This window comes from Oculina patagonica, chromosome 3, assembly GCF_052425735.1.
Source record: "Oculina patagonica isolate OP01 chromosome 3, crgOcupat, whole genome shotgun sequence".
Taxonomy (NCBI): Eukaryota; Metazoa; Cnidaria; class Anthozoa; order Scleractinia; family Oculinidae; genus Oculina; species Oculina patagonica.
This window is the reverse complement of record NC_135760.1, coordinates 24,548,627-24,576,326: the sequence shown is the minus strand read 5'-3', so window position 1 is coordinate 24,576,326 and position 27,700 is coordinate 24,548,627. Positions and strand designations below refer to the sequence as shown.

The 27,700-nt window shown below is 38.9% G+C and overlaps 3 protein-coding genes and 1 pseudogene across 3 annotated transcripts; 1 reads left to right on the top strand and 3 right to left on the bottom strand.

The window, feature by feature from the left end:
- Window positions 1-27,700, bottom strand: LOC144647152 (nuclear cap-binding protein subunit 3-like). Its single transcript, XM_078506907.1, has 10 exons — window positions 27,612-27,700; window positions 27,465-27,524; window positions 24,848-24,957; window positions 23,545-23,588; window positions 21,022-21,141; window positions 19,467-19,544; window positions 18,048-18,152; window positions 2,262-2,339; window positions 1,763-1,793; window positions 1-568 (listed from the first exon to the last, which is right to left on the bottom strand). Exons 1-10 carry the CDS (start codon window positions 27,687-27,689, stop codon window positions 139-141), a joined length of 1,134 nt encoding a protein of 377 aa, XP_078363033.1. The 5' UTR covers window positions 27,690-27,700; the 3' UTR covers window positions 1-138.
- On the bottom strand, window positions 4,241-5,657 carry LOC144647154 (adenosine receptor A3-like). The gene has a single exon (XM_078506909.1). The coding sequence runs from the start codon at window positions 5,443-5,445 to the stop codon at window positions 4,318-4,320; it is 1,128 nt and encodes a 375-aa protein (XP_078363035.1). The 5' UTR covers window positions 5,446-5,657; the 3' UTR covers window positions 4,241-4,317.
- LOC144645911 (adenosine receptor A3-like) lies at window positions 8,650-9,781 on the top strand (annotated as a pseudogene).
- On the bottom strand, window positions 14,346-15,622 carry LOC144647153 (adenosine receptor A3-like). The gene has a single exon (XM_078506908.1). The coding sequence runs from the start codon at window positions 15,593-15,595 to the stop codon at window positions 14,468-14,470; it is 1,128 nt and encodes a 375-aa protein (XP_078363034.1). The 5' UTR covers window positions 15,596-15,622; the 3' UTR covers window positions 14,346-14,467.

Here is a 27,700-nt window from a genome sequence, read left to right as displayed (position 1 = left end):
TTAGTATGGAATACGCGGTGAGATACGTATGTTTATTCAGGTCAGCCTATTACTTACACGATAAAATTAAAACGCTAAAGATTCCTCAGTACAAAATAAAAAACAACAACATATTCACAATACTACTGTACATAAAAATCACGATTCCGGTTCTTCCTTAATCTCTATGGATAGCGAAGGTCTGTTCTTAAAATTAAACCCGTGTCGCTCTCTGCTCTGTAGCTTTGACCGTAAGTCCAGTGTGGGCTGTTTTTTGACAACTTCTTCTCTTGTGTTTTGTTTTCTGTCAATCCTTCCTTTCCACTTGTCCCGCTTTTCTCTGCTATCGTCATCTTCATCACTTTCGCTCTCGTCTTCTTCCACAGAATCGGCATACATGCGCATGCGTAGATTTGCGGGTTCGCTTTTTGGCGTCGGGCCTTCGTTAGTGACGACGATTTTAAGCGGGGGTTCGTCGATGTCCATTTTTTCTTCCTTATCGGTTTCAGTCTTGTCCAGAAATACCACATCTGGTCCACTAGTGTACATGTGTTTAATTCGCTCTTGCTCCTTTATTATTTTCCTTTTCCTATGAGAAAATAATAAGATAATTTTTTTTTTAAATAATCTTGTACAAATAGTTAATTTAGTTAGATATTTTAATTAGTTAATTGATTAATTTAGACACGGCTCTATGGAAGAGCATGTAAACATGAATGGATTCTGTGTATAAATAAAGTTTTACTACTACAGTAGAACCCCGGTAACTCGAACTCGGATAACTCGTTAACTCGAACTAACTTCTATTTCCCTTAGACCCACTTTTCAGTCATTTTTACTCGGTTAACTCGAAAACCCCGCTAACTCGAACTGTTTTTTGTTTCCCTTTAGAGTTCGAGTTACCGGGGTTCAACTGTACTATTATTATTATTCGAGAAGTTTTCCACTGACTATAGTTATCTCTGGTTACTTTGGTCCTGCGTTTTCTGTACCTTTCAAAATGCTCGTGCAATCTGGTCTAACCAGTAAAAACAAACATTTTTGTTTGCACAAACCAACCGTGTACAACAGTGTACATGTGTTTGACTCGCTCTCGCTCCTTCATTATTTTCCTTTCTGGATAATTTGGTCTTGCGTTTTCTGAGCTCTGTCATTGGTTCAAAATACGTACTCGTGCAACCTGGTCTAACCAACAAAAACAAACACCTTTTTTTTTCTCAGCCAATCAAATGCAAACCAAAACCAACCTTGGCACCCGTTGCAAAGTTTTCCCGCGAGTTCTGATTGGTGCATTGCGGTACCTGCACGTTGTGATTGGCTAGCTGTACAACAATGTACTTAATTTTCCCGCGCTTGGCACCCGTTGCAAGTGGATTTAGACCGAGGTCCCACTCCTCTGGGGTTCCCAATCCGCTGTGACGTCGGCCCGCACGCAGCTTTGTTCTGTCCGTGTCTTCAACAATATTGAGGCAAAGGATGGATTGTGTTTGAGTACCTAAGGCCCGGGGGCAAAACGTCAAACTTCACACTTTTTTGGTCTGTAATTTGGGACGGGTTGCAAATTTCTGGGCTCCAATTTGGGAAAGGGTCACGATTTTTGAGCCCACTTCTTTAAAAATTTACCGGCCCAGTAATTAATGACCGCTCCCTAAGTCACCGTCTGTTGTTTTGTCAGTTGCATTTAGCGTTTGTATGCCGACACTGAAAGCCAAGTTACATACTACTTTTTTTAATTCAAAGTTTCTTTTTAAATTCGCTCAATGCATTTTAGAAATCGTATTACCTCGATGAGCTAACAATGCCTTTCTTTGCGCCTGAAAAACAAATACAAAATAAAACTGAATCAGTGAAGTCAAGTGATACAACAAGAACGCCAGACAACATTTAACACATTTTGTTGTGGCAACACGTTAAAGATTTTTGAACGTAATTTAACCTGCAACATGTTGGTAGAGCAAAAGTCTTTTATTGGCAAAATCACGGCTACATAACAAACAAGGATGATTTCCGAGCACTGGAAATGACACAAATTGAGAAAAACTTGACGGGCCGACGTTTTTCAAGTTTACCCGAACGCAATCCGTTTTAATCTTCTCGAATTTTGCCCATCCATGCCCCTTTTGGCCTTTCTGTGTTTCTTTTGAATTCTTCTACAGTTTTAAGCCGTTTTGTGATATTTCAGTTAATTCTATGACCGGTTGGTCAGTGCCGAAATTGCCTTAACTGAATTGCGTGAAATAGCCCCTTTAAAATAGCATTACCCCAAAAAACGAAACACCCACCTCTGCCCGTCGCGTTTGTTCTACCATTGACTAAGTAATACATGCTTCTTGCTGCTGCGCCTGGTCTTTTCTTGTCCTCTGAAAGGGGATTTGAAATGATATATAAAATGTTATCAAATATCAGAGCATTAGATAAAAAATAAATTAAATAATTAAATCACTTGATTTAAGTGTTAATGTATCTAGCACTGCTTTGCTAATTGGGGACACTGTGAATAAATAAACCAATATTGTTAATAGAACAGAAACTTGATAAAAATCCCAACTGGCAGGAGGCTGACCAGTTAGCTATTTACAAATCGTGGAGGAGTTGAACTGGGGCGACCAAACAAACGGGACCTCCGTGGAAGAAAAAAAAGATGTTTCCTTTAGATAAGATATTACGCCGCCAATTACCGAAATTGTACCGTTTTTCAAACCTAATATTTTCTTCAGCTGAAAATTTTGTCGATTATGAAACGTCACAAGCTCTATAAAATCTGGATCCAATCCGTATACTGATAGCAAACACGTATGCTAATGCTATTCACAAAGACGCAGTTTGGGAAGCTTTACAGAAGAGGTTTTTGTTTCGTTTCCTCAGAAACGAAATGGTATTGTTTTGGATTCGATGTGAACTATATTTTCTACCTTATTGTTGACTTTGTAAATTTTACACCAATTAGGCCCAAGGATCTTCTCAAAAATTTCACAAACCCATCTCTTCTCAAACTTTTCGCTACTTATCACTTATGTTATTATGCTTAACATTCTGCGATCCGGAAACGAAACACTTTCTTTTTTGAAATAGCTGCTTGTTGAGTGCCAAGTGGCGTTGGGCAGCATACTAATTTCGCCGGCAGTAACACGAAATTGTTTTTCCTTTCTCGACTGCTTTGCCTAGAGTTATTTAACAGCAGGTCAATATTAAAACGGTATTGGTGGTGTATGTTTACATAGTTTCATTTCCATTGAAAACGACTAAGACAAATTTTGAACGACAATTTTGGAAAAATTTGCCAATTTTTTTTCAAAATGTGTTGTCCGTGACGTAGGTTCTTTAAAAGAAGGAGAAAAGAACAACGGAAAATCGCTGGATAATTGCTCAAGATGTTTGCCGACAAAGTGTGTTAAATTAGCTAGCCTGAATATGCCATTACCGGTTGGAAATCCACCTAAGTTTGGTATTTATTGAAGCCATTGTTGCACATTCTTTTCTCAAAGCCATCTTTACTGAATATCGTCTATTTCGCATCTGTACTCAAAGGGACTATGTCACGGATTTTAACCGATTTTTGAACAGCGAAAATTTATATTTGTGTCGTAGGAAACTTAAAAATAATGGTCCATTTTTATTTACAATTGCTATTTTAAAATATTAAATTGTTTAAAAGCGCGTTTGGCTACGTAATTTAAATTCTGCAAGAAACAGCTGTTCAGACAGAGTGCTACAGTGAAGTTTTCACGCGTAAAATGAAAAGAATTAATGCGCTATTTAGCGCAAGAAAAAATACAATTTCAAACTGCACTCATGTAACCTCGTCCTGCAAAAGGCGAACAACTTTGCAGAAAATGTTTCACATCTTGATTTTTTTTTTCTCGCGTCTTTTTCCCTTCCCGCTCAGCGATGCATGTGGAAAATAGAATAAAGAACACTTTTTAAAGGGATTTTTTTTCGAATCATTCAGGTAAAAAAAAGAAATTGTAAAAAAGACAACCCGTCCGCACTTAGGGGAAAAATAATCAGGAACCCTACGAAAACGAGTTTAATCCATCTGTTTTTATGTCTCAAAGAGGAAGATCAGATCATTTAAAAAATAACAGCAAAATTAACACAGTATTCAGATCCTATTTTCAAGTTGATGTCTTAGATTTTCACTAATTGTATACAATCCGCATTTTTAATTAACTAAAGTAGGTTTGACAAGTATAGATTTTTGAATTTTCCCTCTCACAACTAATAGTTACTCTTATGCATTTTTTTATGCGTTCGAAAAACTATAAATGTTTTCTACAGTTCAGCTTTTCGAGAATATTCGAGGAAAAGCCTACGTTTTGAAAATGTCTTCAATTGTCCTTACAGAGGTGTTTCTTCATATTCCTCTTGCGGCTGTGCTCGCACTGTAGTTACATGTCCATTGTTCAATGTCTCATTTCCTTGTTGCTCATGTTCTTCTCGGCTAGCTCTATTTTGTCCTTGTTCGACATTAGCTATAACTCCAATCTGTCTTGGTCCAAAGATTTTCCTTTCAAGTTCATTAGCTTGTGCAGTAGTTTTTCTTAACAACAACTGAATGAAAGCTACGCGAAAATATCTTATGCTAATAGCGTAAATCAACGGATTACACACCGAATTCAGTATCGGCAATAAGGGAAACAGATAAATAGCAATATGTCCTTCATTAGATGGAATTTTGTCTTTAAAGTAGAAGAGAATAACAAAACAGATATTTGTTGGGATGTAACATAGACAAATGACAAGTAGTACAACAGTGGTCACGTAAAAAGCTTTCTTATTTTTGAGTATCTTTTCCCTGGCTTCTAAGGAAACTTGGTTAGCCGCAATTTGTTTCTCGTAGCGGCGGACTTCCTTGTATACAACAACATTAAAGTAAATCATGGCGGGGAAAAGAGGAAATAGCATAACAGAACCTGCTATTATTGTCAGGAATTGTCTGTTTGTCAACCAGAGATCTTGAGTGGGAAGGATGATGGCTGAAGCCCACGCCAGACCAGAGGCTATCATGATACGAGCTTTAGTTACCTGGTCCTCGTATGCGAAGGTATGTTTTATCGCGAGATAACGTTCGGTGCTCATTAAAAGCAAATGATATAGCGACGCCAGAACACATTTGACTGTAATCCCCATTGATATCTTGTTTAGACTACAAAACACATCAGTCTCACCTTGGAGAAGATAAACAAAGCAGACGGTCTGCAAAGGTTGAACGACTAGTCCTACGACAAGGTCAGTCATGGCTAAACAGGCGAGTGCTACGTTAGACTTGGTGCGAAGCTGTCGTTTGGTTTTCACTGCCACCATCACCAGGATGTTCAGCAAAATGATGAGAGGACAGGTGAGAGCGTTAACGGCGATTCTGGCAATAAATACAGCGTGAAGATCGGGAGAAATCTTTGCAGGATTTAAAGGAAGAAATGCAAAACCACAACTTAAAAATGTGGTGTTTTCTGTGTTGTGATTCATCTTTGTTCGATTAACCGAGTCTCCGTGTTCTTCTAAACGTTTCTCACGTTTCGCTCTTCCTTACTAAGTTGAGTTTAATCTCGCTATATATGTAACCTTGGTCAAGGTGGTGTGGTGTTCTCTTTTATTGACATAATACTTTAATCACTTGATGACAATTTAATCAACCAAAATTTACATTCATATCATTTCATTAGCAAACGATCATTAGTGTTTAGTAATTACTAATCTTCAGTACACGTACCTAGAATTTATGACGAAATTGAAGGGACTTCAATATGTCACGGAGATTTCGCTGATTTTTGGTCTAAACTGTTTTGAAATAAGTGGTAGGCAAATTTACCGATGGAAAGCATTATCTTTAAACATTTAATTGAAGATATAACCTTTATTTGGGGATAGAAATCATTTCTAAAAACTTCGGCTAAAAATATCGATTTTTTTTAAGGCGCGCGGAAACAACTTCAAAACGTTGGCTAACGTTTTCAAATTGTAATCCGAGCCATCCGCAGCCAAACGCGCTTTTAAACAGTTTAGTATTTTAAAATAGCAATTGTAAATAAAAATGGACCATTATTTTTAAGTTTCCTACGACACAAATATACATTTTGGCTGTTCAAAAATCGGTTAAAATCCGCCGTGACATAGTCCCTTTGAGTACAGATGCGAAATAAAAGATATCCAGTGAAGAGGGCTTTAAGAAAAAAATGTGCAACTTACAATGGCTTAAAAAATACCAAACTTAGGGGGATTTTCAACCGGTAATGGCATATTCAGGCTAGCTAATTTAACACCTTTTGTCGGCAAACATCTTGAGCAATTATCCAGCGATTTTCTGTTGTTCTTTTCTCCTTCTTTTAAAGGAGCTACCTCACGGACAACACATTCTGAAAAAATTGGCAAATTTTTCCAAAATCCTCGTTCAAAATTTGTCTTAATCTTTATCGGTCGGAACCATTCTTGGTTATTTTCAGTTTTTTTTAACACTTAAAACTTTTCTTCACCTTGGGGCGCTTTTTAAAGAATTAAACAAACGGTAAATTTATGATGAAGCGTGAAGATGGCTCAAGCGGAAAAGATGCGTAACAATGGTTTTGAAAAATACAAAACATAAGGGGATTTCTAACCCGTAGTGGCATAATCAAGCCAAATTATAAAGCAATTTTTTATTTTCTTCTTTTAACGCGAAAACATTACCCCGTTCTCAGCTGCTGTTTCAAGAGTTAAACTAATGTTGAAGCGTTCTGCAAGGTTAAGTTTCTTCAAACTGTTTTTTTTTTCCTTTCCGTGCCAGAAAATTTCGTGTTACAGCTAGCCGACAAAACTTGTGTTGTTTTCGAAATAGGAAGCGGCGCTCTTGTATTGCATTGTATTCAGGAATCTGCTTTACATTTCAAGTTTCCTTTACATACGAATTTAAAATTAAAAAAAAATAAATGGTGTTTATAGTGGTCATGCACTTAGCTTCATATCTCTACGAGATAGCTAGTTTACAGGCATGCCACTGAAACAGAGGAAACAAATATTTTTAAATGAACATAACAAGGTTAAAAATCCCAACTTGACTGGCAGGAGGCAGACCAGTTGGCTATATACAAAGCGTGGTCGAGGATTTGAATATGGGACAGCCGAGAAACAAATCCAGCTAGTGGCCAGGGCAGGTCTTGAACCGGGGACCTCTGGATTACAACACCAGCGCCCCAAACCACTCGGCCACGCTTGCCTCCAAATTTGCACGCAAATTGTGTGCTTTCATCCAACATACAGATCTTATTTCATTTAATTGTCACGAGTGTTGTTTACGCTATGGGAGATGTCAAATATCGTAAATATATTCGTCAGGAAGACGAAAAGTTATGCAGATTTATTACAAATAGAAAAACCTGACGACTGCAGTAATTCTAACTTCGATTAAAGCGATGTATTTGAGAAAAATATAGTGAGAGCCCTTTCTGTGTTTAATTGCTATTTTAATATTCTACCCTACTTTATATTTTATTGTTGACTTTGTAAATTTTTCACCAATATGAGCGCTTAGAAGAAGAAACAAAACTGGATGTCTTCGGATGTTTCGTGTTTGCTGCCGGCACAGAAGGGTAAAGGAATTTGCATGCGCGCAAAAAACTAGCCTGCGTTGCAGACGAACTAAAACCCCGGTATAGTCCGTCTGCGAACCAGCGACCAAAAGCTTGTTCCGCCCCCCGCGAGTTACCTAGGTTTTCTATAATAACCTCTGATTGGCCTTTGCATGCGGCCATTCTTTCGTGCGCCGTGATTGGTCGAGTGGATCTCGAGAAACCATCGTTACCCATTGGATGAATACCTCAGTAACGTAATAAAAATGGGTACGTTGCACAGATTTTCCATTGAAAGAATACAAATAGAAGCTAGTATTGTTCGTCAAGGACGCAAGTCTCGTTTCTTGCCAACAAAGTAGATGTCACAGTTGTTGTGTGATATCTTTCCTTGGGTCACATGACAAACCAAGCCTTTTCACAATAACACTTCAACATCAAATTGTGATCAGTACATTTTTCAGTACACAAACTTCAGCGGAGGAAGAAAAAAATCACCTTAAAAGAAAGATAAAAAAGGTGGCGGAAAATCGTCTGATTACGCCTCCAGAGGTCTTGTAAAAAAGGTCTTCCAGATTGACTCGAGAGAGCAATCACCGGTTGCAAATCCTACTAGATTTTGTGTGTTAGAAAGCCATTGTTTCACATTCTATACTTATAAATTTTTACTGAATATCTCCAATTACACAGGAAAATTTGCCATTGAAGTGCGCTAAGTGGAAAAGCACGAAATGCGTCAAAAGAATCATATGAACACGAAGCGAAGAAACTATTTTATAAAGCACAGATGAATCATATCGCAGCCAAGAACAAGACATTACTTAGTCTCTGTGCCTTTTCACTGACTTGCCGTTAACTTAACTCCAGGCAGGGATAATAAGTGGAGATAAATAATTTTCGTGTTATTGGCAGAGCAATTAGTACTTTGCCCGGTCATTCAAAATGTCTTTCAGTAAAAGCTTTTCAAATTGCAGCTTGAATATGTGCTTGCAACCAAATTTCCGTTCCAGTGAAACTATTGTTTAGTTCGTTTAAATTCCTTGTTTTTTGGTTGTATATTTACCGACAGTTTTCATTTAAACGATCTGAAGAACACGGAGACTCAGTTAATCCTGTTAATCCAGCGAAGATGAATCACACCACAGACCAGACTACATTTTTAAGTTGTGGTTTTCGCATTTCTTCCTATAAATCCTGCAAAGATTTCTCCCGATCTTCACGCTGTATTTATCGTCAAAGTCGCCGTTAACGCTCTCACCTGTCCTCTCATCATTTTGCTGAACATCCTGGTGATGGTGGCAGTGAAAACCAAACGACAGCTTCGCACCAAGTCTAACGTAGCACTCGCCTGTTTAGCCATGACTGACCTTGTGGTGGGAATAGTTGTTCAACCTTTGCAGATCGCCTGCCATATCTTCGTTTTCCTTGGTGAGACTGATGTGTTTTGTAGTTTAAAGAAGATAGCAATAGGAATTACAGTCAAAAGTGTTTTGGCGTCGCTATATCATTTGCTTTTAATGAGCGCCGAGCGTTATCTCGCGATAAAACACACCTTCGCACACGAAAACAAGGTTACAGAAGTTCGTGTCATCATAGCCTCTGGTCTGGCGTGGGCTGCAGCCATCATCCTTCCCACTCAAGATCTCTGGTTGACTAACAGACAATTCCTGACAATATTAGCAGGTTCTGTAATACTGTCTATATTTCCCCCCGCCATGATTTACTTTAATGTTGCTGTATACAAGGAAGTCCGCCGCAACGAGAAACAAATTGCGGCTAACCAAGTTTCCTTAGAAGCCAAGGAGAAGATACTCAAGAATAAGAAAGCTTTTTACGTGACAATTATTGTACTGCTTGTCATTTGTCTATGTTACATCCCAACGAATATCTGTTTTGTTATTCTTTTTTACTTTAAAGACAGAATCCCTGCCAATGTAGGACATATTATTCTGAACCTTGCTACTTTATTGATAGTATTAAATTCGCTGTTAAATCCTTTGATTTACGCTGTTAGAATAAGATATTTTCGCGTAGCTTTTATTCAGTTGTTGTCAAGAAAAACTACTGCACAAGCTGAGGAACTTGAAAGGAATATCTTTGGACCAAGACAGATTGGAGTCATAGCTAATGTCGAACAAGGACAAAATAGAGCTAGCCAAGAAGAACATGAGCAACAAGGAAATGAGACATTGAACAATGGACATGCAACTACAGTGCGAAGAACACAGCCGCAAGAGGAACATGAAGAAACACCTCTGTGAGGACGACTTTAAAAACAGAAATCGATACAATTTGCGAAAATCTAAGATAGTTGGAAATAGGATCTGAATGTTACAACGTCATTGAATGGTAACTTTGCAAATTTTGCTGATCTTTAATATTTATTTTTGAAATGATCTGATCTTTCTCTTCCAGACATACAAAACGGATTGATTAAAAATCATTTTCTTATAGCCTGGTTATTTTTCGCGGACAATTTGTTTAATGTTTTTCTAAATTGTTTTTTTTTTTAAATCGAATGGTTCACGAAATAAAATATCCCTTTAAAGGTGTTTTTTTACATGCTTCGCTAAGTGTAAAGAAAAAATGCTGGAGAAAAAAATATGTTCGAGTGAACCCTTATAATAATAAAATAATAATAATAAAACATTTTTATAGCGCCTATCCAGGTCTGCTCTAGGCGCTTTACAAATCTATAAAAATTCGTTAAAATTAGCTGAATAAATCTTAAAAATTAAAAATGTACATTAAAAGTAATAAAAAGTAAAAATCGCTAAGAGTAATAAGTTTTTTTAAAAAGATAAGTTTTGAGTTTTGATTTAAAAGAACTTAAATTGTCACATGAGCGGATAAAAAGAGGTCGACTGTTCCAGAGTTCAGGCGACGAAACAGCAAAAGCTCGAGACCCATACGACTTAAGGTGGAATTTGACAGGGTTAAGGCGTGAAGAGTGTGACGATCGGAGGGTTCTTGAAGGTTGGTAGTGCGTTAACAAATCTTGAATGTAGATAGGAGATTGTTGATGGAGAGCTTTGAAGGTAAGTAGCAGAATCTTAAATTTAATGCGTTCAGAAACAGGAAGCCAGTGTAGTTCTTTCAATATCGGAGTGATGTGGTCGTATTTTCGGGAACAGGTGATAAGTCGAGCAGCGGCGTTCTGAACAGACTGGAGCTTTTTTAAGGCATACTTCGGCACATTGTATAAAAGAGAGTTGCAGTGGTCGAGTTTGGAAGACACAAAAGCATGGACCAAGATCTCGGTTGTTTTCGTGGATAAGTACTTCCTTATACGGGAGATGTTTCGGAGATGATAAGAGGCTGCTTTACAAATGGAACTGATATGCGGAAGCATAGTCATATTGCTGTCAAATATTACACCGATGTTTCTAGCAAATTTAGATGGCTGAATTATGTCTTGACCAAAACGGATTGGAGGTAGAGACTGCTGTAGGTTGTGTTTTGAGTAAAGGAAGAGAAGTTCAGTCTTGTCCTTATTCAGCTTTAGCTTGTTGAGAGACATCCACTTGTCAAGATCAGACAAACATTCCTCGATTTTTCCAACTGTATTGGTTAATTCGACGTCGTTGTTTGTTGAAAAAGAGATATATAACTGAGTATCGTCAGCGTAGAAGTGAAATTGCATTTCGTGGTGTCGTAGAATGTCAGCCAATGGTGCAGTATAAAGTAAGTACAGGATAGGCCCTAGGACCGAACCTTGGGGGACCCCGCATTTGAGCTCACGAGACTGCGATTTAGTTCCATCGATTAAGGTAAATTGCGTACGGTTGGTAAGATACGAACGAAACCATTCAAGGGCAGTGCCACAGATTGAAAACTTGGAGTTCAGTCTTTTTAGCAGAATGTCGTGATCGACAGTGTCAAAAGCAGCAGATAGATCCAGTAGCAGGAGCATAACACAGTGACGATCGTCAATGGCACGCAGAATATCATTGTGTACACGTACAAGAGCAGTTTCACAGCTATGGAATCGCTTATAGGCTGATTGCAGCGGTTCATTAAGTTGGTTGGATTCCAAGTAGTCCTGAAGACGTACTGCAACAACTTTTTCGATCATTTTTGAAATGACCTTGAGGTTTGAGATAGGCCTATAATTACTGAGGATTTCGTGATCCAGGGATGGTTTCTTGAGTAGTGGCAATAAGACGGCAGTTTTTAGTGAAGGAGGCACATATCCAGATTCCAGGGACAAGTTCACAATCCTACATAGTGTTGGTAGAAGGATGCCAAAGTTTTCTTTTAACAAAACAGCAGGCAGAGGGTCCAGGCTACAAGACTTAGACGCAACAGTACGTGCAAGCTTCGAAAGTTCAATGATTGAAGTAGGTGAAAAGGCATTCAACTGACAGTCAAGCGTCGATTTATCTAAGGTGCAGAAGAGATCAGGCGTTTCGGCAACTTTGAGTTTACTTCTAATATTAATAATTTTATTTTCGAAGAAAGTGACAAAATTATTGGCAAGTTCTGTAGCCGAGGAACATGACGGAAGACACTTTTCCGGCTTCCTGTGGAGAAGGCGGTCGATGGTGCGAAAAAGGGACTTGTTATCGTTTCCAGCCTCGTCTATAAGATTGGAGTAATAGTCCATTTTTGATTTGAAAATAGTGTTTTTTACAACAAGGCACTGTTCGACGTAAGATTGGTAATCAGACGTAAGACAGGACCGACGCCAGCACCGTTCTTGTTTGCGACAAATGGTCTTCTGCTCCCTAATCTCATTATTATACCAAGGAGCACGAGGTCTTAAGGTGATAATCCTTGTGCGCAAGGGTGCATGTTCATCCAGGATCGAGGATAAAACGGCATCATACTGATCGCAAAGCTCCGTAATATCTGGTGAAGGTGATTTGACCAGAGAAGATGAGTTGATATCTTGGCATAGCTTATGTAGATTGACATTGCAAAGCTTTCGTGACGTTAGGACTTGTTTCGGATTAGGTGGTCTTTCAATAGCCAAGTTACAATGAACAGCAAAGTGATCGGAGAGAGCAGGGTCATGGATTGAAACATTTGAGGTCACTGCTTCGTCTAACCTGGTAATTATGAGATCCAAAACATTATGACTTTTATGGGTTGGGATAGTGGCATTCATGGCATTCAGATTGAAGCAGTTTAACAGATCCAGAAATTGACAAGCTGGGCCGTTCGATCGATCGTTAACATGAAAATTAAAGTCGCCAGCCAGGAGAAGTTTACCAGAGGAAGATACCAAGAGTTCCAGTAAGGAGGAGAATTCGTCGAAGAATTGAGCATGTGTAAGGCCATTCTTAGATGATACCGGTGGTCGATAAACAATAACAATACGTATAGCAGATGAGCTGGAGTGAAATAATAGTTCCATAAATTCGAATGAATTACGAGTAGAAGTATTCACTTTTTGAATTTTGAGATCCTTTCTGTAAAGCAGGCCGATGCCACCACCAGATCCATTTGGCCTTGGTGTGTGAACGAAGGCATATCCCAAGGGGCAAATATCGCGAGTAATAAAGTCAGAACATTCATTAGATTTAAGCCAAGTTTCTGTTAGAGCCAAAATGTCGATGTTCTTATCTACCACGTAGTCCTTGATCTGAAGAGTTTTATTGACAATAGATCTGGCATTCAAAAGGCAGAAATTGAGTGACTTTGTAGATGGAAGTTGAGGTGGTTGTCGTTTGATCTGAACAAGATTATTCAAATTAGGTCTCGAAGCAATTGGCTTCCATGATGAATGTTTACGTTCGGTAATAAGCGGTTTAATTCTGTGGAATCCAGACGATTTCTTTGTAGATTTGCCAGATCGAATACGGCGTGTGTTGAGAATTCCAAGAGTTTTCAGGAACTGATAAAGATCTGGTTGAAGCGTACGTTTGTTTGCTTCTTATAGGACGAGCCTTGTATTAGTACAGTTGGAATTTGTGTTTATTTTGAATCGTTTTGGAATAAAATTAAACCGCAAATTAATTAAATTAGATTTTGAGACTTTCACAGCGCTTTTGTAAGTATGCAAAACCTTTGCTCTGGGATTTTCGGCGCGAAACTCCTAATAACCAGGATACACATATCCTTGCTGTACTGCCTTTTAAAAAAAACCTCGCCCTCGTGAGTCCAACGCGAAAAGGTCTTAAAATTTGCAGTGCGTAGTTCCTCAGGAAGATTGTTCTATAGAAAAGCACACTGTAAGTTAAGCAATGCTTCAGGTAGTCAGTTCTTGGGCTCGGTAGAAACTATTTTTGTGTGGTGCCGCAAAGATCACAAGACAAAAGTTTTGGAGTAAACATGTTTTAGCATGTTACAGAGATAAAGTGGGGCCTTTTGCGTGGGAGGCGCGATGGCCTAACGGCTAGTCCACTGGACTCCGGATCGAGCAGTACGGGTTCAAGCCCTGGACGGTGGAATGTGTTGTGTTCTTGGTCAAGACACTTAACACTCTCAGTGCCTATCCCCACCCAGGTGTATAAATGGGTAACGAACAAAGCGTGGAGGTGTTGAACTGGGACGACCAAACAGAAATACATCTAGTGGCAGGGAGGAGGATTTGAACACGGGACCTCCGTGCAGGAAAAAAAGATGTTTCCTTTTAAGATATTACGCCGCCAATTACAAGAAATTGTACCGTTTTTCAACGCTAATATCTTCTTCAATATTGCACGCAAAGAGCTGAAAATTTTGTCGATTATGAAACGTCACAAGCTCTATAAAAATCTGGATCCAATTCGTATACTGACAGCAAACGCCTATGCTAATGCTATTCACAAAGACGCAATTTGAAAAGCTTGGAAAGCTTGTAATTATTTGACAAGTATCAATTTCTGTTTTCTACCCCTCACTACTAATAGTTACTCTTACGCATTTTTTATGCGTTCGAAAACTATAAATGTTTTCTACGGTTCAGCTTTTCAAGGATATTCGAGGAAAAGCCTACGTTTTGAAAATGTCTACAATTGTTCTTACAGAGGCGTTTCTTCATATTCCTCTTGCGGCTGTGTTCGCGCTGTAGTTGAATGTCCATTGTTCAATGTCTCATTTCCTTGTTGCTCATGTTCTTCTTGGCTAGCTCTATTTTGTCCTTGTTCGACATTAGCTATAACTCCAGACTGTCTTGGTCCGAAGATTTTCCTTTCAAGTTCCTCAGCTTGTGCAATTGTTTTTCTTAACAACAACTGAATGAAAGCTACTCGAAAATATCTTATTCTAACAGCGTAAATTAAAGGATTAAACACCGAATTCAGTATTGGCAATAAGCTTAACAGATAAATAGCAATATGTCCTTCATTAGATGGAATTTTGTCTTTAAAGTAGAAGAGAATAACAAAACAGATATTTGTTGGGATGTAACATAGACAAATGACAAGCAGTACAATAATTGTCGTGTAAAAAGCTTTCTTATTCTTGAGTATCTTCTCCTTGGCTTCTAAGGAAACTTGGTAGGCCGCAATTTGTTTCTCGCTGCGGCGGACTTCCTTGTATATAGCAACATTAAAGTAAATCATGGCGGGGAAAAGAGGAAATAGCATAACAGAACCTGCTAATATGGTCAGGAATTGACTGTTTGTCAACCAGAGATCTTGAGTTGGAAGGATGATGGCTGCAGCCCACGCCAGACCAGAGGCTATCATGATACGAGCTTTAGTTACTTGGTCCTCGTATGCGAAGGTGTGTTTTATCGCGAGATAACGTTCGAAGCTCATTAAAAGCAAATGATATAGCGACGCCAAAACACATTTGATCGTAATCCCCACTGATATCTTGTTCAGACTACAAAACACATCAGTCTCACCTTGGAGAAGAAAAACAAAGCAGGCGATCTGCAAAGGTTGAACGACTAGTCCTACGACAAGGTCAGTCATGGCTAAACAGGCGAGTGCTACGTTAGACTTGGTGCGAAGCTGTCGTTTGGTTTTCACTGCCACCATCACCAGGATGTTCAGCAAAATGATGAGAGGACAGGTGAGAGCGTTAACGGCGATTCTGACAATAAATACAGCGTGAAGATCGGGAGAAATCTTTGCAGGATTTATAGGAAGAAATGCGAAACCACAACTTAAAAATGTGGTGTTTTCTGTGGTGTGATTCATTTTCGTTCGATTAACCGAGTCTCCGTGTTCTTCAGATCGTTTCTCAAGTTTCGCTCTTCCGTACTTAGTAGAGTTTAATCTCGCTTTATATATAACTACCCTTGGTCAAGGTGGTGTGGTGTTCTCTTTTATTGACATAATACTTTAATCACTTGATGACAATTTAATCAACCAAAATTTACATTCATATTATTTTATTAGCAAACGATCATTAGTGTTTAGTAATTACTAATCTTCAGTACACGTAGCCAGAATTTATGACGCACTTGAAGGGACTATGTCACAGGGATTTCGCGGATTTTTGGTCTAAACTGTTTTGAAATAAGTGCTAGGCAATTTACCGATGAAAAACACTATCTTTAAACATTTAACTGAAAATATAACCTTTATTTGGGGAAAAACAAACTTCGGCTATAAATATAATTTTTTTTAAGGCGTGCGGAAACAACTTGAAAACGTTGGCTAACCTTTTTTAAATTGTAATATATTTCCATCCGAGCCATCCGCAGCCAAACGCGCTTTTAAACAGTTTTTTATTTTAAAATGGCAATTGTAAATAAAAATGGACCATTATTTTGAAGTTTCCTACGACACAAATGTAAATTTTGGCTGTTCAAAAATCGGTTAAAATCCGTGACGTAGTCCCTTTGAGCACTGATGCGAAATAGACGATATTCAGTAAAGATGGCTTTGAGAAAAGAATGTGAAACAATGGCTTAAAAAATACCAAACTTAGGTGGACTTCCAACCGGTAATGGCATATTCAGGCTAGCTAATTTAACACACTTTGTCGGCAAACATCTTGAGCAATTATCCAGCGATTTTTCGGACAACACATTTTGAAAAAATTGGAAAATTTTTCCAAAATCCTCGTTCAAAATTTGTCTTAATCTTTATCGGTCGGAACCATTCTTGGTTATTTTCAGCTCTTTAAACACTTAAACTTTTCTTCACCTTGGGGCGCTTTTTAAAGAATTAAACAAACGGTAAATTTGGGATGAAGCGTAAAGATGGCTCAAGCGGAAAAGAGGCGTAACAATGGTTTTGAAAAATACAAAACATAAGGGGATTTCTAACCCATAGTGGCATAATCAAGCCAAATTATTAAGAATTTATTTCTTTTCTTCTTTTAACACGAAAACATTACCCCGTTCTCAGCTGCTGTTTCAACAGTTAAACTAATGTTCAAGCGTTCTGCAAGGTTAAGTTTCTTCAAACTGTTTTCTTTTTTCTTTCCGTGGCAGAACATTTCGTGTTACGGCTAGCCGACAAAACCTGTGTTGTGGAGGGTGGGGGGAATGCTGCCCTTCAAGGTTTTTTTTTTTCTTCGCAATTTTGAAAATAAGATTTTCTCTGTGATGCTGACAGTTGCATTAAAATGGCGGACTGTTGTTGTCCCCAGTTTTACAGAAATATCGATTTTGGTACAAAATATGTACGCGGGGATGAGAACGAAGTAGCTAAGATTCGTGCATTTAACGTAAGTCAGTGCCATTCACGAGCGAGGAACTGGGTCGGTTGCTAGGCTCTTCTTTCATTTCATCTATGTAGCTACCTTTGGAAATTATTTTGATTTTTCAAGCACTGTTTACTTCCTGGACGCCATATTGAATTTGAAACTTGCCTCCAGTCGAGTACGGCGCCTAGCAACGCATAAACAAACAAAGGTTTTGAGGTCTGCAGGCCTTATTATCAGCGGACAAAAACAAAAACAATTTCAACTGTACTAATGCAAGGCTCGGCAAATGAGAAGCAAACAACAGGGCAAATGAGAAGGGTTCACGCGAACATATTGTTTTTTCTCCAGTATTTTTTTCTTTCTTTCCACTCAGCGATGCGCGCATGTAAAAAACAACTTTAAAGGGATAATTTTTTTCTCAAACCATTCGATTTTTGAAAAGGCTTGGTTTGTGTCTGAAAACTATGCGTTATATCTCGCCGCAAAAACAATGTGTTGTTTTGCAAATTTTGAATCTACTGTTTGGTGTTGTATGAAACGAATGAAAACAATATTTATCAACGCAGTTCAAAATATCAGTATTGTATTCAAAAAACTGTTTTATATATTTACCATGTGGATGTCCCACGCAGAAAAGGTCTAAGGAATTTCCAGTGCGTAGTTCCTCAGGAAGATTGTTCCATAGAGCCGCAAAGATCACAAGACAAAAGTTTTCTAATGAACATGATTGAACATGTTACAGAGACAAACTGGGGCAAACTTATTAATTCACTCATACATTAAATTGGCCTTTTGCTTTGCCCTTCTAAACGATAGGTTGTCCCAGCTAAGCAAGTTGAAAAGATAACCAGGGCTATAGCCTGCGAATACAGCTGCCTCTCATTCGCTTCCGCTAATACGTGCAAAACGCAGAAAGTCTCTCGCGTTTCGCATGTAGAAGTGGAAGCGAATGAGAGATGGCTGTAATTCAAGGCTACTAGAGCTACAACTCACTTTTGGTCGCCAATCTCAAAAGAAGTCGTTCTGCTTGCGGATGAGGAGGTCCCATCTTCCATCTGACCTCCACAGTCTCACTTATGTCATCATCATCGTCAGTAGCTGCATTGTTACACATATACAACGTTAATTAACGAATAACAAGTTTAACACCAGCGTTAAGCCCTGGCCAAACGGTAACGCAAGTGGACGCAATTAGTCGCAAGTTCAACTTGCGTATTAACTTGCGTTGGGTGGCCAAACGGACTCGCAAGTTTGCAAAAAGTCATTTAAAATGCCACGAGGTGCAATTCAGTGTTTGAAGTATACTGTAAAAAATGCATTGACTTGCGATGGATGGCCAAACGGTGAAAAAATTGCGTTAACTTAAGTGCAAACTTGATCTCGACCAAATTGAACGCAAGCCAACGCAAGTGTACGCGAGTCAACGCAAGTGCACGCAAGTCCTGGCCAACCGGAAACGCAAGTGGACGCAAGTTTTCGTCTACTTTCATGGCCGTTTGGTCAGGGTTTTAGCTAACTTTTACAGTAAAATTGAAAACATAGATATAGAAGAAAAATTCCAGGACATTGACTGTGGTGGGCACACTGTGCTTAGTCTAACGCACTTTGCACGCAATTCCCGCCAAAACTGCTGTTTATGTCTCAAATTTCTGAAATCCTTCACTTTCAAGCCAAGCGTTAAAACAGTTGAAGAAAAGTTAAGGTTTTTACCCAACATATGACTAGAGAATTGTGAATTGTCATCCACCTAGTTTACCAGGTCATATTTTTTTTTCACCAGTGCACTTTTTATAATGTGTTGTTAACAAAGTCTTGCACATTTGTGCTTCAAAAACTTACATAATTCAAGGTGAAAAACGGTAGTTATGGTAGTAAGGGCATGGTTATCAAGCAGTTTAGTCTGGGATAGGCTATAGAAATCAGGGAGGTTTAGTTTACAGTAGGGTCTCATTTACCACTTAGCTCCTCGTTATGAAGAATTTGGTCTAGACCTGACCCTTGGAATTAAAGGAACCTTACATAAATGGAAATACAAATCTTATGCCAACTTTAAAAGCAACCAACTGCAATAGTGATAGAGTTTCTGGAGTATAATGTGCCTGGGGTAGAGTAGGGATGTTTGGGCTGAACATGGCCTAGAAAAGGTAAGGAATTCAGAGTCCCAATGGCACACCTCCACCCCAAAAATTCACAGATTACCTCCCCCTAGTCTGCAAATACAACCACCTCTTATTGCTCCGGTCTTGAGGGGGGGGGGGGATTCACAAATGAGAGAGCCCCATGGGCTGGGAGCAATGAGAGGTGGCAATATTTGCAGGCTCAACTCCCCCAGGCCTGTTGCAGTCTTCTCCTGCTTCTAACTGCTGGGAAGCAACACTGGCAATATAAACAAAATGTTTAACATGATTTTACCTGTTGGTTTCGGTATGTCTTTTCCTATTGCCATTAGAACTCTGGATGCAGTGAAGTCATCATCCCACACCACATTACCTACAATGGAAAATTTTATGTTATGAAAAGATCCTCCTAGGACTGCAAGGCGTGCAGTGAGGTAAATAACCTCATCGTTATTATCTTGAATAGAAAAACTGAAAATAACAGTAAAAGTGAGTCCGCTATGCGAACATGTGTGGACTTTCATTTGAATAAAAGTTGACATTATGAATTAATCAATGAGTTACTGTAGCAGTCAACAACTTCAAGTTTCGAATCGAGTAATTCAAGATACAAGGCGAAAAAACAAAGAACTTATCAATCAATTTATTTTTTACAAGACTGTTGGAAGAACAAAGTGTACTTGTCTTATGTACTACGCTTCAAGAAACACACGTTACCATTGCCGCTTGGGATGTCACGCAATGTGAATGAGCGTGGTGTGACCCTTTGTCACGTCGTTCACGACAAATGCCTTTTTTTCATGCAAATAAAAACCTAGAATCCTACAAGAACAGCAGTTATTAGACCAAAAGCCTTTCCTTACCGCTAGCAAGATAGGATACTATTTTCATTAAAAAAAAGAAATGTTGCGTGGAGCACGTGAACTGTCTCGCATTGCTTGTTTACACAACCCTTACTTTTTGTGTAAAGCTTGTGTAAACAACTCATTGAAAAACTTATTTTCTTTCAATGAGTTCTTTTTTAACATTTTTTGGATAAGAACGTTTCAATAAGCTTTCACATATAATTTCTTAGTAGCTTGCGTAGAAAGGCGGAGAAATATATTTTTCTGTTCACGAAATATTCACTTGGAGTCGGTGTTTTGAGAGGCGGTGATGGACGTTATTTGAACCGACAATTAAATTGTTTTGTCACACGGTTTGGATATATGCATATTCTACGGTTCGATGTTATTTTTATTCTTTTCATGACAATGGATTGGGGGGTCACGGAAAGTGACCCCCCAATCGGAAAAAACTGCATCACAACAATGTGTAGACTTTAAAGTCCACACAAAAACTAGAGAAAATGCCAGTGGTCTGATTTCAAACTATACCCTATCACTGTTAGGTTATCAATTTTTTATTTGTCATTAAGTGCCGACAACAAAATTACTCTTCTTGCTATGAATTAACTCGTTTGAGCATTGATGCAGATTTTGAGGCCATATCATTTGTCCAACTTTACTTGACTTATTAATTGTACTAGAACACTGGAATGCCAGAACAGTTAGTGTTAAGTGGTTAGAGGTTTATCTTTTAAGTGTGTTCTGATCAGTTGCATGGTGTTCAGGCATTCCAGGTTTAAGTACCAGCCGTTTTATGCTGGTAGGGCCTCCACACAGACCACCTCAAATCTAGTTTTCAACTGTCAAATTTTAAGGCCACACGTTTGTTCAGAATAGAATATTTGATTGTTGAAATTTCAGATAATAATTTGTTGGAAAAAAAGAGAAGGCAAGACAAATACAGGTTCAATTTACGATTTAAAAAATTATATGCAGCCATTTTGGCATACATGTGAGACTTACATGAAGAGTCGTCAATCCATTCCACGGACCCAGGAGCAAAATCACTGAAATAAGCAAAAATGTCTTTTGTACTCATATTATCCACACCATGAATCAGAATAGCATCTAGTCTGGTTTCACCTACAACAAAAAATTGAAATCTGCCATGAGCCACCAAGACGCAGACATTGGCCGTTTTTATACCAGAGACGAGTTACCCGTCTAGACGAGCTTCGGCAAAAATTTTGTTGCTCGCCTGGTTATGCGTCTTTAGTATAAAGACGGGCACAAGACGCGTTACGCGTCTAGACAAGCTTGCTTTCGATATCCGTCTTTCAAGACGCATTTCGAAAAGCGTAGCTCGGCTAGACGGGTAACTCGTCTCTAGTATAAAAACGGCCATTGGGCAGTTACTTCTGACTAGTTTAAATGCTACATTATTCCCTAGACAGGGTGCTAGTCCCTTGCTGGTCATTGCTTCTAGCACAAGGCTTGAGAAAAACTTGAACTCCAGCCCACCTTTTGCACAAGCAGCTCTTAAGATTTGCTTGCCAGGGCAGATGCATGGTTGTCTTAGTTTAGTTACTTTTTTAGTTTAAAATCGTGATTTAGTCTGCAGACAATTTGCCTTGGCCCTTGTCCATAAGGCAAGTGAGAATAAAATATAACTTGCCCGCAGACAACCGTACAGGATTTTTTTAAGCCCTGCTAGTAGCAGCTGGGAGGTGCAGTGGCCTAATGGTTAGTGTGCTGGACTCCAGATCAAGCGGTATGGGTTCAAGCCCTGGCTGGGATCACTGTGTTGTATTCCGGGGCAATACACTTTACTCTCACAGTGCCACTCTTCACTCAGGTGCATAAATGGGTACCAGCGAATTTACTGCTGGGGGGTAACCCTGCCATGGATGTTAGTCACTTCATGCTACATAAACCAGGATAAGCTCCGGCCTGATAGGCCACTAGGCTCGTATGTAGACTTTAGCTGCTAGTAGCATGAAGAGGACTCTCTGGGAGCTGCTGAGTGATTTAGTAAAAAATGTACTGTGATGGTTAAGTGTCTAGTCCAAGAACACACACAAATAGACTACGAGCAGTCCCTATTTTTTCGCAGAGTCCGTCGAGCTTGAAGCTAAATTTTTTTTCGAAGAGTTCGTCGAGCTTATAGCGAAAAAATTACGCGCGGGGGGAGGAGGCGGGGCAAGGCGAGAAGCGAAAAAATATAGGGACTACCCGCTAAGCCACAGTGTTTGAATTATGCGTTGCTCTCACAACGCAAAAATATGATTGGCTAACGCTTGGAAAGTTGACAGCAAGATGTCAATACATTGTTAACACTTGCATGTCATATTGCGAAGCGATGGGAACGGGAGCTTTTGAGCTCTCGAAATCGCTTCTTGAATCGTACTTTGTCGCTATAAAATTGCATCTCCGAAGAACATTTTTAATTCAGTGTATGAGCAGCAAGCCGCCAAAGTACGGAGCGAAAATAAGAGAGGAGAATTCAACCAAAGTAGCTTTATTCCACAGAAAATTCAAGGCTCGTAAACAAGACAACGGCTGTTTTGCGCGAGCTTCGTAATTACAAGCCGGGAATAAACAAATTTAAACAAACAGAAGCGCTTTAAACACTTACATCAAGCTGCCTTTACATTAAGTAGCCCATAGAGGTGAATCAGTGTTAAAAAATAAACATTGCTGGAACTGTATAAATCGCCAGAGATAAAAACTTTGCAGACGATTCATCAAAAAAGCTGAGTTTGATGCGTACGTGACAAACCCAACCAAGTGCAGCGGTGTCAATTGACAGTACGTCAAAATGCGGAAATATTATTGGACACGGCAAATTAGATTTGAAATCGAAGCCAAAAATCACTCGGCCGTGAAAGGTCAAACACTGTGGCTTAGCGGGTAGTCCCTATATTTTTTCGCTTCTCGCCTTGCCCCGCCTCCTCCCCCCGCGCGTAATTTTTTCGCTATAAGCTCGACGAACTCTTCGAAAAAAATTTTCGCTTCAAGCTCGACGGACTCTGTGAAAAAATAGGGACTGCTCGTAGTCTAACACACAAAAGAAAGATACCAAAAAGTATGGAAGGAGAAGCCACAAGCCAAGTGGCCCACACTGCCAGAGCTTATCCCGGTTTCCGTAGCATTAAGCGGCTAGGAATATTTCTACTCCCCCCTCAGTGAATGGGATGCTAGTCCATTGCAGGTTCCCCCCCCAGCATTATGTCGCCGGTGCCCATTTATACACCTGGGTGGAGAGAGGCACTATGAGAGTAAAGTGTCTTGCCCAAGAACACAACACAAGTGACCCCGGCCGGGGCTCAAACTCGGACCGCTCGATCCGGAGTCCGGGGCTCTAACCATTAGGCCACCGCGCCTCCCATACCAGTATGACATAAGTATGACATAAGGAAAGTGGCCAGGATCCAACTGGCATGAATCCAATCCAGATAATAGTGAGCTATTTTTTCTACATCCCTGCAGTAGCTATACGTTGTAGTTTATCAGTTACTGTATCTGAATAAAGGAGTTTACAATTACCATCAGCTATTGGTGGAAGCTCTTTGGCATCAATGGTAGACAATCTGCAACAAAGATTAAATTAAAGCTATCATGCCATGATATTTATTATCAATATATTTTGGCAATTTACAAAATACAATAATATTCAGCGACCTACTGACTAATCGACTCACCAATTGACCGACTGACCGACCAACTGATTTGTACATGATAATTTGTAAACTGAAAGGTTGCCCATCAACACTAAAGGATGGGCTATTTCCTGAATTTTTTAAAAATCTTCTTTGTCCAAGAATTGAATTGGTAAGAATGGCGGTCCAGTGATTCAGAGTACTATCAGTTTGTTTTGAAGAATTTTAGTGATGCCACCATTCTCGTAATCTTCATTAATTATTTTCTTTGTTAGCACTTGTAACTGTACAAACAGATCATGATAAAGCTGTCAGATCCCCCCTGCTCCAACCTGGACCCTGCTCTAGTCAAAAACCTTACAGGATCCTTAAGAATCATCGAAGATCTTCAAAGAACTACCAAAGATCTTAAAAGATATGGATCCTTCAAGGATCCTTAAAGGATGACAATCTTAAAAGATCTTGGTACAGATTTTTATCAAAGACCATTGTAAAGATCTGAAGAATTGATGAAGATTTTTCCAGGATCTTGGAATAAATTCTTTGCAGGATCTTGCAAGACCTTTTACAATTGTTGACAATCCCTGGAGATCTCTGCTGCAAAAATCTTGAGGACCTTTGCAGATTAATTGAAAAATCTTTAACAATTTGTGCAGGATCTTGCAAGAATCTTGAAGATCTTTGGGAATTACAAAATTAATGAAAATCCTCAAAGGTCCTTACAAGGATCCTTGAAAATCCTTGAAATATTTCCACCAAGCATAGGCGGCAAGCAGGGGGGGGGGGCAGGTGGGGCCGGAAATATCGTGAGAGAAGCATAAAATTGGTTTATCAAGATATCCCGTCTCCTGAGTGAGTTCAAACATCTTTGAAACTCCCTTGAAAGTGTTTGGAAAACTTTGTTTATCTTCGGAAAAGTTCAGAAACGTTCGTATGGCTTTCAAACAATAATCAGAGAATTTTCAGAAAATCTTCAGTCTAGAAACTGCTCAGGAAACAAAGAATTGCTAGAACGGAACAAGTTGCTCCAAATATGAAAACCTGCTGAGTATTTTTGGGTCAGTCTTTGCCCCCACCTCCCCCCCCCACATTCTGAAATGCTCCGCCACCTCTGCCAAGGAAAATTGTTAATTTGTAGGTAAGTATCAATTTAATAAATACATGTAGTGATTCTCTCAGTTTGCACCTACATTTCACTGGTATCCTCGTCAGACTGACTGTCAGTTTTTTCAGTGTCTTTTTTGTGTTTTGCCTGAAGTCCAAATCGTTTTGCTCTCCTGGCCTTTCTCTCCAGTGCTTCCTACAATAACAGCAACATTTTACCTGATCAACTCTCTCTGAAAGTAAGTCCAAGTGCAGAGGGGGAGTACCCTCCTATATACAGTGGAACCCCGATATAACGATCCTTCATATAACAATATTCCCGATGTAACGTTAAGAATTTAGTGGACCGAAAGTAAAATCTTCCCTGATATAATGATATTATTAGTACACAGTCACAATTTAAGCAAAACATTGAATTTTATACACAACGTAACATAAGTTTAAACGAAAATGATATTGAATTCTAATTAACAATTAGACTACGAGCCCAAGTTTTCTATGAGCAAATAGTCAACGAGGCGCAGCCGAGTTGACTATCGCTCATAGAAAACGAGGGCGAGTAGTCTAATTGTTTTAGTAGAAACTCTAAAGGATTGCAGTCCAAAACCTACAATTTGTGCACTTTAAAAAAACAAAAATCAAGAAAATTTACCGCTTAAAGAGCTACGCGAGCGCGCGACTGTTTTCTATCGGCGAATAGAAATCAGTGGGAGAACCAATCAGATTCGCGGATTTCCATTAGAACACAGCTGAGTTTCTACTAAGTCCCTTTATCCCGTAAAAAAAGGACATGTTAGGTTAACCCCGATATAACAATATTTTCGGTTAATTTACGGCCATATCAATACATCGGGAGTTTCGATATATCGATTCCTCAATATAACAAAATATAATACTACTACTCACTTGGTATATTGTTATATCAGGGTTCCACTGTATGGGATATTGAATGGTCTTTGCAAGCACAGTGGTTTTCTTTGCAAGCATGAGCAATGACAAAACTTAGCCTTTTTGGGCAAGGAGCACTTTTGAAAAGACTACCTTCACTAAAAACGTAGCATGGGAACACTTGTAAAATACCTTATTGTTACTTACTTTCGCGGGCACTTAATTTCGCGAAAATGGAACAGGAATATTTCGCGAGACTTAATTTTCGCGATTTGGCCAAAAATATGTAATTAGCATAAAAAATACAATAGAGATCGTTTAGAATTAATTTTCGCGGGTCTTTAATTTCGCGATTTTCAAAAAATCGCGAAAATTAAGTCCCGCGAAAATAAGTAACAATAAGGTATGTGAGCAGAAGCAATGAAGCACCAACTAAAACTTTGTGAGCATTCCATCCAAGTAGAAGCCTAATTTTGCAAGCAATACAAATTAAAATTCTGAGGGACCATTCATGACCCATAATTTAAGCTGTACATGTATGTTGCCTAAATGGTATGGTTTTTAGCTGTTTTAGTCTGAAATTGTATCACAGATTAACAGAACGAGAATGTTGAGTGTATGTATAGAAAGATTTTTAAGTGTTGGAAGTAATTCACCTTTGTTTTAATTTTGTGTTACTATGTTTATTGATTGGTTTGAAGAACTCCTGCCGCTTTCCTAATCAATCAGAGGTAAAACCAAAACCATCATGACTCCCTCACACACATAATTTTTCGTTTTTAGTTTTGGTTGGTTCGCTGGATTGTTTGTGTTCTTTGTGATAAGCCAAAGTGATTACTTCGCTTTTGGTTTTACAACACTCAATGCCCGATTCCCTCTATGGTGCACACGAACAGGGAATCGTGGTAGAACGTCGGGGTCGAGAAGCTGAGGGCCTTGCTTAGAAATCAGACGCTTCGTTTTCCTTTTGGTTCCTTTTTGCCCTGAGACATCACGAGACTCGGGAAACAAAGAAGATGCCGGGAAATCGCTAAGCTGGCTAGATGGCGTTGAAGATTGGTTTGGGCTGTCTAGTGGAGTGCCTTGGCGGAGGATTTTTCGAAAAAGCTGAGGTATCTGCTTGAGCCATGAGAAAGGAGCTTGATCTATGAACGAAATTTGCTTGACGGCGATTACAAGAGATTATGACTGATTCACACGTTACTTGTACAAAGATAATATAATGCTTATGACGCAATAACACTTAACAATATTAACAATCCTCACAAGGTGACGATTGACACTATTCATCAAACCATGCTCGAAACTTAGCAACAATGAATACAACTACCGTGATACCATGCAGGCGCACGCCATAGAGGGAATCGGCCATTGAAAATCACTCTTAAACTATCAATTCACAAATTCCCATGTGCTTATCAAAAAATTTTAACAACAAAATAAAAGTAAGCAAAACTACACGTAAGAATTTACAATGCAGGGGATTAAAATGAGTTGACATGACGCTGACATGTCTTTCCAGTGTAACATGTTTAAATCAATTAATCTGTTAACATATTAGATTATTACAGCCATTTTGAATAAAGGAAAACGAAAAATTCAAATGAAATTTCACATGTAAGATCAAAGCCACTATAAATATTTCAAGTAAGCTCACATGTCTTATAAATAAGTATAGTTTTGTGGCAACTTTGGGAGATCTTTGAGATTTGTCTCGATTAATTCCGAAATTTTCCACATAATCAAGAAATCAGATTTACTAGTGACTTCTACCTTACTCAAACGAATAAAAAGAGTTAATAATATCGGTAGTACCTTGGAAGTTACGTCAAATCCAGTCACAAAACAACCTGACTTGTTTTCATACCTCCTTTCCTGTGAGTGCAAAATAGGTGGAAAAAATGTTTGAATATTTCAACAAATGGCGGCACGAATTACCAAGTGGCTTTTTCTTTTACTTACAAAGTTGAAAGGGAGATCTTTTTCTTCTTTGTCGCTATCATCAGCAGGGATTTCAACTTTCAACTCCTCAAACTCCATCTTGGATTGAG